The 12,255-nt window shown below is 34.6% G+C and overlaps 12 protein-coding genes across 12 annotated transcripts; 9 read left to right on the top strand and 3 right to left on the bottom strand.

Annotated features, from left to right (window-relative positions):
- Positions 1-1,190: 1,190 nt before the first annotated feature.
- Positions 1,191-2,542, bottom strand: NEPG_01344 (beta-tubulin; the record flags this gene model as incomplete). The annotated part of the gene is made up of 1 exon (XM_013203718.1): positions 1,191-2,542. One exon carries the CDS (start codon positions 2,540-2,542, stop codon positions 1,223-1,225), a length of 1,320 nt encoding a protein of 439 aa, XP_013059172.1. The 3' UTR covers positions 1,191-1,222.
- A 58-nt stretch (positions 2,543-2,600) lies between these two features.
- NEPG_01345 (uncharacterized protein) lies at positions 2,601-2,918 on the top strand (the record flags this gene model as incomplete). The annotated part of the gene is made up of 1 exon (XM_013203719.1): positions 2,601-2,918. One exon carries the CDS (start codon positions 2,601-2,603, stop codon positions 2,916-2,918), a length of 318 nt encoding a protein of 105 aa, XP_013059173.1.
- Positions 2,919-2,924: 6 nt separating this feature from the next.
- NEPG_01346 (uncharacterized protein) lies at positions 2,925-4,634 on the top strand (the record flags this gene model as incomplete). Its single annotated transcript, XM_013203720.1, has 1 exon — positions 2,925-4,634. The coding sequence occupies one exon, from the start codon at positions 2,925-2,927 to the stop codon at positions 4,632-4,634; it is 1,710 nt and encodes a 569-aa protein (XP_013059174.1).
- Positions 4,635-5,755: 1,121 nt separating this feature from the next.
- NEPG_01347 (uncharacterized protein) lies at positions 5,756-6,286 on the top strand (the record flags this gene model as incomplete). The annotated part of the gene is made up of 1 exon (XM_013203721.1): positions 5,756-6,286. The coding sequence occupies one exon, from the start codon at positions 5,756-5,758 to the stop codon at positions 6,284-6,286; it is 531 nt and encodes a 176-aa protein (XP_013059175.1).
- Positions 6,287-6,333: 47 nt separating this feature from the next.
- On the top strand, positions 6,334-6,549 carry NEPG_01348 (uncharacterized protein; the record flags this gene model as incomplete). Its single annotated transcript, XM_013203722.1, has 1 exon — positions 6,334-6,549. One exon carries the CDS (start codon positions 6,334-6,336, stop codon positions 6,547-6,549), a length of 216 nt encoding a protein of 71 aa, XP_013059176.1.
- Positions 6,550-6,690: 141 nt separating this feature from the next.
- NEPG_01349 (uncharacterized protein) lies at positions 6,691-7,212 on the top strand (the record flags this gene model as incomplete). Its single annotated transcript, XM_013203723.1, has 1 exon — positions 6,691-7,212. One exon carries the CDS (start codon positions 6,691-6,693, stop codon positions 7,210-7,212), a length of 522 nt encoding a protein of 173 aa, XP_013059177.1.
- A 48-nt stretch (positions 7,213-7,260) lies between these two features.
- NEPG_01350 (uncharacterized protein) lies at positions 7,261-7,699 on the top strand (the record flags this gene model as incomplete). Its single annotated transcript, XM_013203724.1, has 1 exon — positions 7,261-7,699. Exon 1 carries the CDS (start codon positions 7,307-7,309, stop codon positions 7,697-7,699), a length of 393 nt encoding a protein of 130 aa, XP_013059178.1. The 5' UTR covers positions 7,261-7,306.
- Positions 7,696-8,445, top strand: NEPG_01351 (uncharacterized protein; the record flags this gene model as incomplete). The annotated part of the gene is made up of 1 exon (XM_013203725.1): positions 7,696-8,445. One exon carries the CDS (start codon positions 7,696-7,698, stop codon positions 8,443-8,445), a length of 750 nt encoding a protein of 249 aa, XP_013059179.1.
- A 103-nt stretch (positions 8,446-8,548) lies between these two features.
- On the top strand, positions 8,549-8,917 carry NEPG_01352 (uncharacterized protein; the record flags this gene model as incomplete). Its single annotated transcript, XM_013203726.1, has 1 exon — positions 8,549-8,917. The coding sequence occupies one exon, from the start codon at positions 8,549-8,551 to the stop codon at positions 8,915-8,917; it is 369 nt and encodes a 122-aa protein (XP_013059180.1).
- A 52-nt stretch (positions 8,918-8,969) lies between these two features.
- NEPG_01353 (uncharacterized protein) lies at positions 8,970-9,344 on the top strand (the record flags this gene model as incomplete). The annotated part of the gene is made up of 1 exon (XM_013203727.1): positions 8,970-9,344. One exon carries the CDS (start codon positions 8,970-8,972, stop codon positions 9,342-9,344), a length of 375 nt encoding a protein of 124 aa, XP_013059181.1.
- A 1,361-nt stretch (positions 9,345-10,705) lies between these two features.
- NEPG_01354 (uncharacterized protein) lies at positions 10,706-11,030 on the bottom strand (the record flags this gene model as incomplete). The annotated part of the gene is made up of 1 exon (XM_013203728.1): positions 10,706-11,030. The coding sequence occupies one exon, from the start codon at positions 11,028-11,030 to the stop codon at positions 10,746-10,748; it is 285 nt and encodes a 94-aa protein (XP_013059182.1). The 3' UTR covers positions 10,706-10,745.
- A 255-nt stretch (positions 11,031-11,285) lies between these two features.
- NEPG_01355 (uncharacterized protein) lies at positions 11,286-12,236 on the bottom strand (the record flags this gene model as incomplete). The annotated part of the gene is made up of 1 exon (XM_013203729.1): positions 11,286-12,236. One exon carries the CDS (start codon positions 12,234-12,236, stop codon positions 11,286-11,288), a length of 951 nt encoding a protein of 316 aa, XP_013059183.1.
- Between the last annotated feature and the right edge of the window lie 19 nt (positions 12,237-12,255).

The raw sequence follows: 12,255 nt of genomic DNA on the forward strand, positions 1-12,255 counted from the left end.
AGAATGCGAGGCCTTTAAATACCTTCAAAAATAATTAATTTGTCTAAGTATAGTAGAGAGACATGCATTATACGCATCTAGATCCATTTAAATTAAATTTAAGGGCAATTGCATGAATTAGAAGGATCTATCCCAAGAATAGACTAAATATACAACAATATATCGGTGTATAGGCATATTAAAAAGAGTGTTTACAGAGAGTGGGCAGTAAGACTGGTTACACTTAGACGTATTCCTGGTATATCAAGTGTTATAGTGGCAAATAAGTAATAGATATACTCTGTTCTGTGATATATTTATATAAACAATAAGACTAATATAATTAGAATTGGATTGGCATGTAAACATTCATTTATTCTATTGTATATTATCCTGTTCTGCTGTAATTAGTCTAAGAGAATAAAAGTGATAATAAGTTCTAGTAATATCATTTTGTTGCTATTAATTATATGTATATTTATTAGTATAATTTTACTTTACTTTAATATTTTTATAAGAAAGAAATGTTTTCACATGATTTTAATTATAATAATATTCTGGGTATAGATTTAAAATATTTAAAATATGAAATTATATAGTAACGCAATATAAATAGAAGTGTTAAGAAAGAAAGCATTCTATTAAGATATAAATATAAAAGATTTTTTATTATCGCCAGAAACCAATACTACTTTAATATATATTTAAACTATTTGATAACCCCATAAACTATATGATTTAAACCATTGGTATATGTTAAATATTACTTAAACAGAACTATTTTATGTCTATTTAAGATTTTTAGCTTCTAAAATATCTGCTAGATTTAGTATAAGGCCATTCTAATTCATTAAGGAGTATTTAATAATATGAATATTATAGGTATTATGCTAGTAGAGTGGCAGAATATGCAATTGTTGTATAATAAACCAAACTATACAATAATTGTGGAAACAGCACAGATTAAAAGCTAATTAGAAATAGACAAAACTGGTGCATTAAATAGAAATTTATGCAGGAATACACTCAAATAACCAAAAATGCATAGGGAATGCTAATAATAAGAGCAAAAAAGTGAATAATTATTTTAGTAGGTTTTATTTCTTACTGTATTAATGCATGCTGGGCGTATAAATAGCTCTAAATATACTAGAGGTTTGTGCAACATACTATAATAACGCAGAGAGCATTCAAGAAAATATGACAGTAGATAGATTTATTAGATTTTAAATTACGGCATATCTTATGCATGAACGCCATAATCCTCTTCATCCACAGTTGCATCCTGGTACTGCTGGTACTCACTGTATAAATCGTTCATGTTGGATTCTGCTTCAGTAAACTCCATTTCATCCATACCCTCACCGGTATACCAGTGCAAGAAAGCCTTCTTTCTGAACATAAGACTGAACTGATCGCTGATTCTCTTGAACAGCTCCTGGATTGCAGTGCTGTTTCCAATGAATGTTGAAGACATTTCAAGGCCTGTTGGGGAGATGTCACACACAGAGGTCTTCACATTATGGGGAATCCACTCCACAAAGTTTGCAAAATTCTTTCTCTGTATGCCAAGCATCTGCTCGTCCACATCCTTCATTGACATCTTACCTCTGAACATTGCTGCTACTGTCAGGTATCTTCCCTTTGTTGGGTCGCATGCTGCCATCATGTTCTTTGGACTGAACATCTGCTGGGTCAAGTCTGAGACTGAAGTAGCCCTGTAGGCGGTAGATCCCTGTGCAGTCAGAGGAGCAAATCCTACCATAAAGAAGTGTAACCTTGGGAAAGGTATCATATTAACAGCAAGCTTTCTCAGATCTGCATTGAGCTGTCCAGGGAATCTAAGAGTTGTAGTAATTCCACTCATCACAACAGAAACAAGTCTGTTCAAGTCATTGTATCCAGGGTTGGGCAGCTTTAAAGTGTTAAAGCAAATGTCGTATAGCGCTTCATTGTCTATACAGAATGTTTCGTCACTGTTTTCAACCAGCTGGTGAATACTCAAAGTTGCATTGTATGGCTCAACCACGGTGTCACTTACCTTGGGAGAAGGCACCACACTGAAAGTACACATCATTCTTTCTGGGTACTCTTCTCTTATTTTGCTGATTAGAAGTGTTCCCATACCTGCTCCAGTTCCTCCACCAAGTGAGTGGGTGACCTGGAATCCTTGCAGGCAGTCGCAGTTTTCTGCCTCTTTTCTAATTACATCCATTACAGAGTCAACCAATTCTGCACCTTCTGTGTAGTGTCCCTTTGCCCAGTTATTTCCAGCTCCAGACTGCCCGTGTATAAAGTTGTCTGGCCTGTACAGCTTGCCGTATGCACTCTCTTTTATTACTTCCATTGTACCTGGTTCTAGGTCTACTAAAACTGCTCTTGGCACATATTTTCCACTGGATGATTCATTGTAGTAAACAGAAGCCCTGTCCAGCTGGTATGAGTTGGCTCCTACGTAGACTCCGTCTCCATTTATTCCATGTTCATCACTTATTACCTCCCAGAATTTGGATCCAATTTGGTTACCACACTGACCTGTTTGTAAATGTACGATTTCCCTCATGTATTAACAGGGGTGAATTTATAAGAAAATAATAAATAAAAAATAGAGAGGAGTAATCATGCCATCTATGTACACAGCAGTATACAGTCATAAGAATGCTATGATGTATGAGTCAGAAGCAGCGGGAATAAGCCGAATGCTGGTGCACTCCGCAGTAGAAATAATGAGCTGCGAAATAAAAGAGAGGAAAGAGCACCTCTTTATCAAAATAATAGAGTATAATGGGTTAAAGGTAAGTGGCCTACTCCTAGAGAATGGGTATAGAGTCCTATGTGTCTTCCAAAGTGGGGAAAGTGAAAAAAAAGAAATGGAAGAGGTTGGAAATCTGTTTAGGCAGAAGGTATTACAAGGAGAATTTAATCGATTTGAATTTTAATTTGTTATGCTGGGAACGCACATAAATTATATACAGGAAAAGCCGGAGATGGTAGAGCTAACGGCAGTGCTAAGCGGCAAAGAGGGATCCTTTTCTGAGGAAGGTACTCTTGTGCAGGTAATTGAAAAAAGGCATAATAAGAAGGCAAAAAGACAGAGTATAGGGAAGAGTCGTGGTATAACAGTCCGAGAAAAGGCAAAGAGCATTAGCAATTCACCGTTAAATATTTTAGAAGAGAGCAGAAGCAGACAAAAGACACAATTTAGTGGTATTTTTGGAGAAATAGATATTAATGACGGAACATACTTAGTCTATGTGAAGGAGAGCAGAGTGGTTGGAGAGATAAAAGGAGAAAAGGTATACGAAGCACTTGATTGTGGGAGCATATGCATTGACGGCTTGGAAGATCCAATGATAAAAGGCGTGTTTACTGAGTTTTTCAAAATACCAGGAATGTTCTTCTCCAAGTATAATTTAGGAAATGCAGGCTCATCTGTTAAAGAAAACACAGACTTTATTTACAACTTTATTCCTTTATCGAAGTTTAGACAGAATAATCCCGATGCAAGTATGTTTGGGATTGAGCTAATACAGGGTTTTTTTGGGCAATGTGCTCTTTCGGGGAAGGTGAATCTCATGTGCACACTTATAAGCCGGCGGTCGTGGAGAAATGCAGGGACACGCTACTATGCTAGAGGATCGGACCCTAATGGAGATGCAGCCAACACGGTAGAAACGCTCTTAATTGCCGAGGGAGAAGAGGATAACAAGCCGATTCAGCGGGAATTTATACAGTGCAGAGGGTCAATTCCATTATCCTGGGAGCAGAAAATAAATTTGTCATACAAGCCACCCATTAGAATGGGGAGCTGCGATGTAAGCAGGCACTTATTCTCAAAGCACTTAGGCGTTCTGCAGCGAAGGTATGGTAGATACTTTTTTGTCACACTGCTAGACATCAAGGGACATGAAAAAGAACTTAACAGCAAATTTACAAATGCGCTCAAGGAGACAGGCTGTAAATATTTAGCAGTAGACTACCATAAAATGGTCAAGAGCACAGAGGAAAAAAAGCAGTTCAAAAAAAGTCTGAAGGAGATACTTTCAAATAGATGCATAATACGGACAAACTGCGTTGACTGCCTGGATAGAACCAATGTAGTTCAATCACAACTTGCCAAGATACGTCTGGTAGAGTTGTTAGGGCTAAAGGAGTTTTCTAGCAATAATGACGTTTTAGACATCGATGACTATTTAAATGAAAGCTCAATTAAAAAGTTTGGGCAGCTCTGGAATAGCAATGCAAATATGTTATCAATGCAGTACACAGGAACATCTGCACTGAAAAACGACTTGACGGAGCACGGGGTAAGAACCATAAAAGGGCTAATACAAGATGCAATAAGCAGCGGAAAGAGGTATGTAAACAACAATTTCACCGATGGCAGGATGCAGGAGATTATTGAAGTTATTACCGGAGTACGGCAGACTCTGGGAAACTGTATTAGGGGGGATAGAAAGATTGAAATCTATGTAGCTATCTGGGCAGTGATTATTTACTGTCTATATAGGCGCAGCACTAGTGCAGGGACAGCAGGGCTAGTTTGTTTTATACTTCTGTTTAGAAGTGCACTCTTTTTCTGCCTGTCATTTCCATCTCCCCTTACAGCAACTAAAAGCCGAATAAGCGAAAAGCCAAATGCGTCTACGTTATAGAGATTGAATAAAAACAAACATGGAACTAGTTTAGTACGCTTTAATCTATAAAAATCTGTTTTCAATGTTCAATTTAGCTACAAATCAGATATTAGCATAGAAAGCATCTCCCCTAATATTCTTATAATGATTTTAGAACTGGAGATTTATTAAATAACCCATCTACTCTTATAATCGCGTATATATGAGCACATTAACACGGCAAAAGAAATGGTACTTTTTGTTAAAATATTACATGAATTATTATACTCGTATGCCTATCTTAATTTAGGGGCGCTTACCACAGATTGAGAGTGGTGTAAATGCGATAATGTAAAGACTGATGATAAAAACGAAAATATAGCAAGGAAAGTAATTAAAAATACTTCTGTCACAACAATGGATTCCCTCCATCAGAATATTATTTAAAGAGCATTAAAACTATATGCAATCCATGCATAAGAGAGTATAATAAATCAGTGGTAGAATCTGGAGATTTATTAAATTCAAATAACCCTGCTGTACTCACACATAAAGACTTAGCTCTTATAAACAACATGCGCGGATATGAATATTCATTCACAAAATGTTTACTAATATATTATTTTATTCAGGAAATGCGATAAATATAAAATAATACAGTACTGTAGCTCCTCTTTAACCAAACCAAATCCAGCCAAATTAATAGCAGGCAATTATTTATAGTCTAAAATTGCTTCTATGCATTACTTTTAGAAGTAGTTTAATTATTTTACAATAGTAGAGAAATAATAAAATAAATACGTAATAAAAATAAATTTAGTCGATATATTCACATAGCACAGTAAATAGACAATAAACACCACACCAAGCCCATATTTAATCATAATTATGAACAAGTGATAATAAACATATAATTAGCAGAATAATCATAAAGATAAAGGAAATTCAAAGAAGAAAATAAAACTTTGATTTTCTGGGTATATTTAGAGTATTACAATTATTAAGTATGTAATATTGCTTCTAGCATTGGAATATAGCATAATATACAGTATGATATGAAAATTAGTATAATATACCAATGACTGTGCACTAAGTATTTAGAGTTATTTATTGGTCTATTGAAACATATACATAGTAGAATAGTCTCTCCTGATATACTGATGCATGTTGGGATGAAAATAATACCAAAATCAACATCTATTTTAGTGGGTGTTATAAAGTATGGAGTAAGTGCAATACAGGCCGCGGTAGTAAGAGCATTGGTGCACAAACATGTTGAGCCCGTTATAACTGATAATATAATAACGCCTGCTATTGAATACGCAACTAATACAAATATATTCAAAACAGTGGCAACATACGTATTAACAACTATAGGAGCACAGGGCGTTTGTCTATCTGGCGCAGGCACAATGGATAAAATAGGTGCCCACATAACGAATACTATGAACTCATCCGTTTTGGGGATGTACTATCACGCAGCCAAGAACTCCTGCAGTATTTTTAAAAGTATGTTTATAATACTGCCACTGTTCCTAGTAATGTACTATGCCATATCAAATACTATCATAATACGGCATATTTATAAAAATAAGAAAAATTATGCCACAACAATCAGCCTAGGCTGTGGTATAGCACTTCTTGGTATCTTAGGGTCATATTACTACTGCTTCTATAAGAACAAATGCTAATCCACATATTTCCTGCACTAATAAGAAACCTTCCTTTTTTATTACAGATGAATATAATATTATTTTATATATATGGAATAGTTGAGCTGAATGTGCTAATAAGAGCCATTACTAACCAAAGACAGGAAAATGAAAATTATTTATTCAATGCATTTCAAGCATTTCTTATAGGCGTATCACTCATAATTATAACCACATACGGTATTTCAGTAGGATGGGTATACTTTGCAACTATAAAACCTGCATTGTTATCCTTCGTATAGAAATATTCTGCTGCTGTATATAATTACATTGTTTATTAAGTAATTCCAACTGTATTTATTGCCAATTCATATTACCTATTAATTAAATGTCTATTCATATGTTTATCATATAAATATAAATATTCTATTTTTTTCTTTGTTATGAATAGATCAAGCGAAATTGAGTTGCTTACATGGATTAAAGGCATACTTTCACTGAAGATAAATGAAAAAACAGAGAACCTAATGGACTTGCTAGCAGATGGGATGGTTTTATGCAATCTCATAAACGCATTTATTCCTAACAAATGCAAAGCAAAGCAATCTTCTATTGTATTTAAGAAAATGGAGAACATTGACATGTTCTTAAGGGCGGCAAAGGAAATAGGTGTATTAGACAGCGAGCTGTTCCAGACTGTAGATTTGGTACAAGAAGACCGAAGAAACCCAAAGCAGGTTGCAATATGCCTGTACTCTCTTAGCAGAAACTTAAAAAGACAATTCCCAAATTCGAAATTTAAAATAATTGGACCTAAGCTAGCAAATCCAAACATTCGAGAATTTACACAGGAACAACTGGATATGGGAAAGAAAATAATAAGTGTTCAAATGGGAACAAACAAAGGAGCAAATCAGTCTGGACATGGAACTGGTGTAAGGCAAATAACCCCAGGATATGAATAATATTTAATTTATTAAATATGCAATGTTTTATTTTTAGTATATGATATTAGGAAGATCTATTATTTTCTTTACGCTTTATCTTTGTTGTCTTTGGATGGTATCTGCTGATAACTATCACTCCGAGGGCGTAAAACGCATTGTATGCAATGGATCAGAACTTAATGTAAAATGCACTGGGACTAGATGGAAAATATCTTATCTGGGAACTGATGAATCTGTATCGATTGAAGAAACAGGCAATTCTATATACATAACAGGTGTAGAAAAAACCTTTTATCCGACGAAGTATATGGATGGGAGTATTTTATACCCAGATGGTTATAGACTAGTTCTCCACTCAGATGTTGTATATAATGGTGTTCCCATAAAAATAATTATAATGGCTAGTGTGATATTTTTAATTATTGCTGTGTCATTTTTATTATTCTTAAGGCTGGAAGTATTCTTTCTTAAAGAAGACAAATGGCATAGAAAATATTTTGTATGAATATGGAAAGGCTCCCGATTATTTCAGAAATATATGGTGATAAGAATTCTGGGAGGAGTGAGTTTTGTTATTACATGGCGCAAAATGTAAACTCATTATGGATAGAGTCGTGTAAGAGAACGTGCACTAAAACAGCAGACTCTCTTATGATAGACTTAAACAGCATGCATATATGCAAGATAGAATATGTTCATTTATTAGTAAATAAGCTAAAAACAAATGAAATTCAATGCTTTATAAAAGATCACAAGGTAAACCTTCTTGTAATTAATAATTTAGATGATTTTCTAGCTGATTGTACAGAAAGAAAATGGGAGTATGCCGAGCTGGTGAAGAATTTAAAACTTTTGTACATCACGCATTCTGTAAAAAGCATAATTATAACACAAAGCAGGCCAGAGCAGTTTAAGCCTGTAGTAATTGGCAACAGGCCCATGTGGAGCACAAGCACAGACAATAAATCTAATGAATATGCACAGGAAGAGGATGAGAGGGGTTTTGGTATAAATATAAATATTTACAATATATTGAAAAGGTATAAAAAAGAAAAGATCCCTAAGTCAACTGCAGAGTCTGCCCTATGGAACATGTGCATGCCCACCAGATTTTATATAGAAAAAACCCCTGCTGCTGAAATACGCATTTTAAAGGTAATAAAGCCCAAACTAGCAAGCAATCCTGAATATATACTAAATGCAACCCCAACAAGAATAACCATGAAAAGAATTGAACCAAGCGACAATTAGTCTGTACAATACTCTAAGGATGCAATATACTGCAGGATACCTATTCTTTTGTAAATTTGGGAAGTTTAGTTTTAAATATAAATAAAATATATTTTTATAGTGGATGATTCTTACACTTCCCTCCTTTCTTGTACGGCGCATAGTAAGAAAGGGTTCATTACGGGAGTTAAATGGAATAAAGGAGATTGCACTGACAGGAAAGATAATTAGAAGAACCAGAGGTACTGCTATACTTTTCGACTCATTTTCAGGCATTTCAATACAAACAAATCATCCTATGCTGCAGAAGGAGATAGACAAAAGCATAGAAAATAACTATTCTGTCCATGTTACTTGCGATGTAGAAAGAATTCCAAAGGCAAGGCTTCGTGTAAAATCTGTTAGAAAGTGCACTTTCTATGAAGAAATGTACAGAACAATTGAGGCAATTGAATTTTGGAAAAAGGTTCAGTTTCAAAAACAACCAAAGTAACTGAGATCAACAAACATTAGAATACATATAAGAAAAAGGAATAAATAGAAGAATGCTAAAGGCACAGCCACTCTATACTAAAGAAAGAGAAAAGTCTGATATGGCCGATTTAGAAATATTAGGAGGGATTTCCTTTGATTTACACATCAACAAAGATGAGGAAATTAAAAATTCATTTGTTTCTTTAGTTGGCAAATTAGGCACCCGGGAATTTTTAGAGGAGTACTGTGTGTTATACAGCAGAATAATGGCAATACGGAACAAGAGGGGACAGAGCATATACCACGCAGATATACCACAGTTTGCATTTGAGCAAGAAAGCGTAGAAGATTGTATAAGTGAGCCAGCAACAAAGTCACTATTAGATTCCTGCACTCTTCTTCAAGAAATATCCATAAGCAGTGATTATGTAAATAAGAACCCATAAGAATGCCTATTGTAAGCTGGCATGATATATTGTACAGAATAAATTTTTATTAAGCAAAGCAAGAATCGATTGTTTATTTATGCATAAATGCCCATATTATTATAAATATTTCATGTAGGATTAGATTCTTCCAAGTACACCAAATACAAAATAGAGTGAAGTAAATAGGGCATTATTACAATATTATTGTAATAATACAGACAGATGAACTAGTACTGGGTTTTATTTAAAATCAGCTAAATTGTGTTTATTGGCCATGCATGTGCATTTATGTTTATATTAAGCATAGTGCGCGTGGAAATAATTGAAATTACTAAGTGTAAGCCATAATAATGAATAATTTTATACGCCAGCCCGAATACTTAAAAAATCAAAATAAAAGTATTAATAGAAGAATTAAATAAAGGAGGCAAGAGAAATACAAATCTAGTATAATCCGAAATAAACCTAAAATTAAATCACTGAGTAACACAAGAGCACACTCATATACCAATAGAAGAGTCAGAAAATTCTGGATAATATTGAATTTATTATATAGGAGAGTAATCTACACTCGTATTTTTACAGTAATAGAGCATAAGTATACATTAAAACAGTAAATATACATTAAAATCTTAAATATACATGAAACAGAAATAACGATAAGATGCTCTGTTTTAATTAGAATACAGAGTATGTAAAACAAGAAATTATAAGTTTTATAATTAATGTCTGTTTATTTCTATTTATACGTATTAATACAGTATTATTTCAATTTTTCATAGAACATAGTAGAAATAGCAAGCATTCTGGTAAAACCAGAGTAGACACGGTGTAAACTGTTATACGTATATTATAAGCAACCAGAAAATTATTCTGAATTATTCCATTTTGTAATAAGAAGTCCAGCGCGTATGTGTAACAGTAGACAGTTCATTCTTTCTATTTTCTAATTATGTGTAATAAGTATAAGAAGTGGATATAATGAGTTTTTATTACTATATGCATTAATACTATTTATAATACAAGAGAGCACATGTGTAATATAAGTTATATGGCATATTATAAGAAGAAGCACTGTATTGCCCTCTATTTTAATTTAGAAACACCGTATACATAGAAACCATGTGTACCTCTCTGATTATATTAGAGCATAGATTATGAATTTATAGCAGTATACAGTGTATAGGATATAATTCAGAAATATCTTGAAATAATGGAGTTAATAAGTATTTATATACAATACCAGTGGTTTTATGATTAATACGGATGAGTTTGTATTTCGGGTTGTATTCTAATGGTATTTTACTATTTCTGATTAACAAAAGTACTATCAAATATAGAAGATATATTGAATATTATACTTTATTCATTATTATTCCTACTAAAATTTACTCTATACAAATTGCTTTCTTTACTTACCTATTGATAACTTGTTTCTGTAGTATCCCAGTCTGATGTCATGCTTGAGTAGTTAGTGGTTGTATCATCTATACTGTCCTCAATATACTTATCATCCAGAGTCTGCATGTACTTATATAGATGATTTTTGCTTGATGTGAAATTAAGTCCTTTGCACACTCTGACAGGGGGTGTTTTTGCTTTGTGGTCATGCAGAAGTGTCCATATGCAGTATGAGAGCACAGCAAAAAAAACTCCTTGAAAGGCCCAGAACATCCTGGTTCTACTTGTTTTGAGTAGTGGCATGCGGTGCTGCTGCAATTTTCAGGATTAGAAGATGGTGCGATTTTTGGTTTTAGATTCCACGAATAAATAAATGCAGAAGTGTCGAATAAAATATGAAAAATTTTCCGGTACAAGAAAGAGCAAAAAGCGCCCTTGGCGTACTATCCTCTATTCTTACTGCGGTTACAGTGATTGCCATACCAATAATTCTCTCTCTAGAGAAGGCAAATACAAAAAGAAATATTCTACGCCATGAAAATAAATAGATGCGAGTATTTATTCAAATTTCACATGTCTTTTGTTGCTTGTGTTCTCAGATGACCAAGTTCTCTTGTTACCAAAGCCAGATGATCTGTCAGAGTTATCTCTTCTTCCGTAGGAGTTGTTGTTGTCTCGTCTTCCGAAAGAGTTTCCGCCTCTTGGAGCTGGAGAGTTCTTTCTCTCGGAGATTTGTGCTCTAATGTTTCTATCCATGTATACTATGTTTGAGTTAATAAGTTTCTGAGCTTCTTCAACTGACTCGCAGGATGCAAATGCAAATCCTTTTGGTCTTCCAGTTTCTCTGTCCTCTGGGATTCTTACCTGACTTACCTCTGCGTATGTCTTTAAGTGGGAGAGGAAGTCCTCGTGATCAACATCAAATGGGATGTTTCCTAAGAAAACTGTGCTGTCATCGGTCTTGTTGTATACCTTCTGGCCATCTGCACCAGCTCCAACTCTCTGTCCGGATCTGGCGAGGTCTACTACTATACTTCTTCCGTTAAAGTCGGTTCCATTTAGCTCTCTGCTCTTTTCGCAGGCCTCCTTGGTCTCAAACTCAACGTATCCAAATCCTTTACCACCTGGTCCGTCTCTGCTTCTTGGGATTCTTACTTCAACAATGTCTCCGAATTTTCCAAAGAGCTCTCTTAAGTCTTCTTCAGTTGCGCTGAAGTTAAGTCCTTTGATGAAAATTGTTCTCTCATCCTTGGACTCTTCTGGCTCTGCCTTCTTCTCTTCCTTAGCAGACTCTTCAGAGGCAGACTCAGATGCTGAGCTTGATCCTTCCTCTTCTTCAGAGCCGGTTTCTGTTGGAGATTCGCTTGCCTCTTCTACAGAGTCGTTGCTTATGGTTTCAGACGCAGTCTGCTCCTCAGAGTCTACTGGCTTTTCAACCTTCTCTACTAGAGTCTCCTCCTTCTTAATATTTGTTTCTTCCTTCTTGTTCTGTGTCTTTCTTACTGCCATTACCAAGGGTATGGAATAT

Source organism: Nematocida parisii, assembly GCF_000250985.1.
Source record: "Nematocida parisii ERTm1 unplaced genomic scaffold supercont1.3, whole genome shotgun sequence".
Classification (NCBI taxonomy): Eukaryota; Fungi; Microsporidia; genus Nematocida; species Nematocida parisii.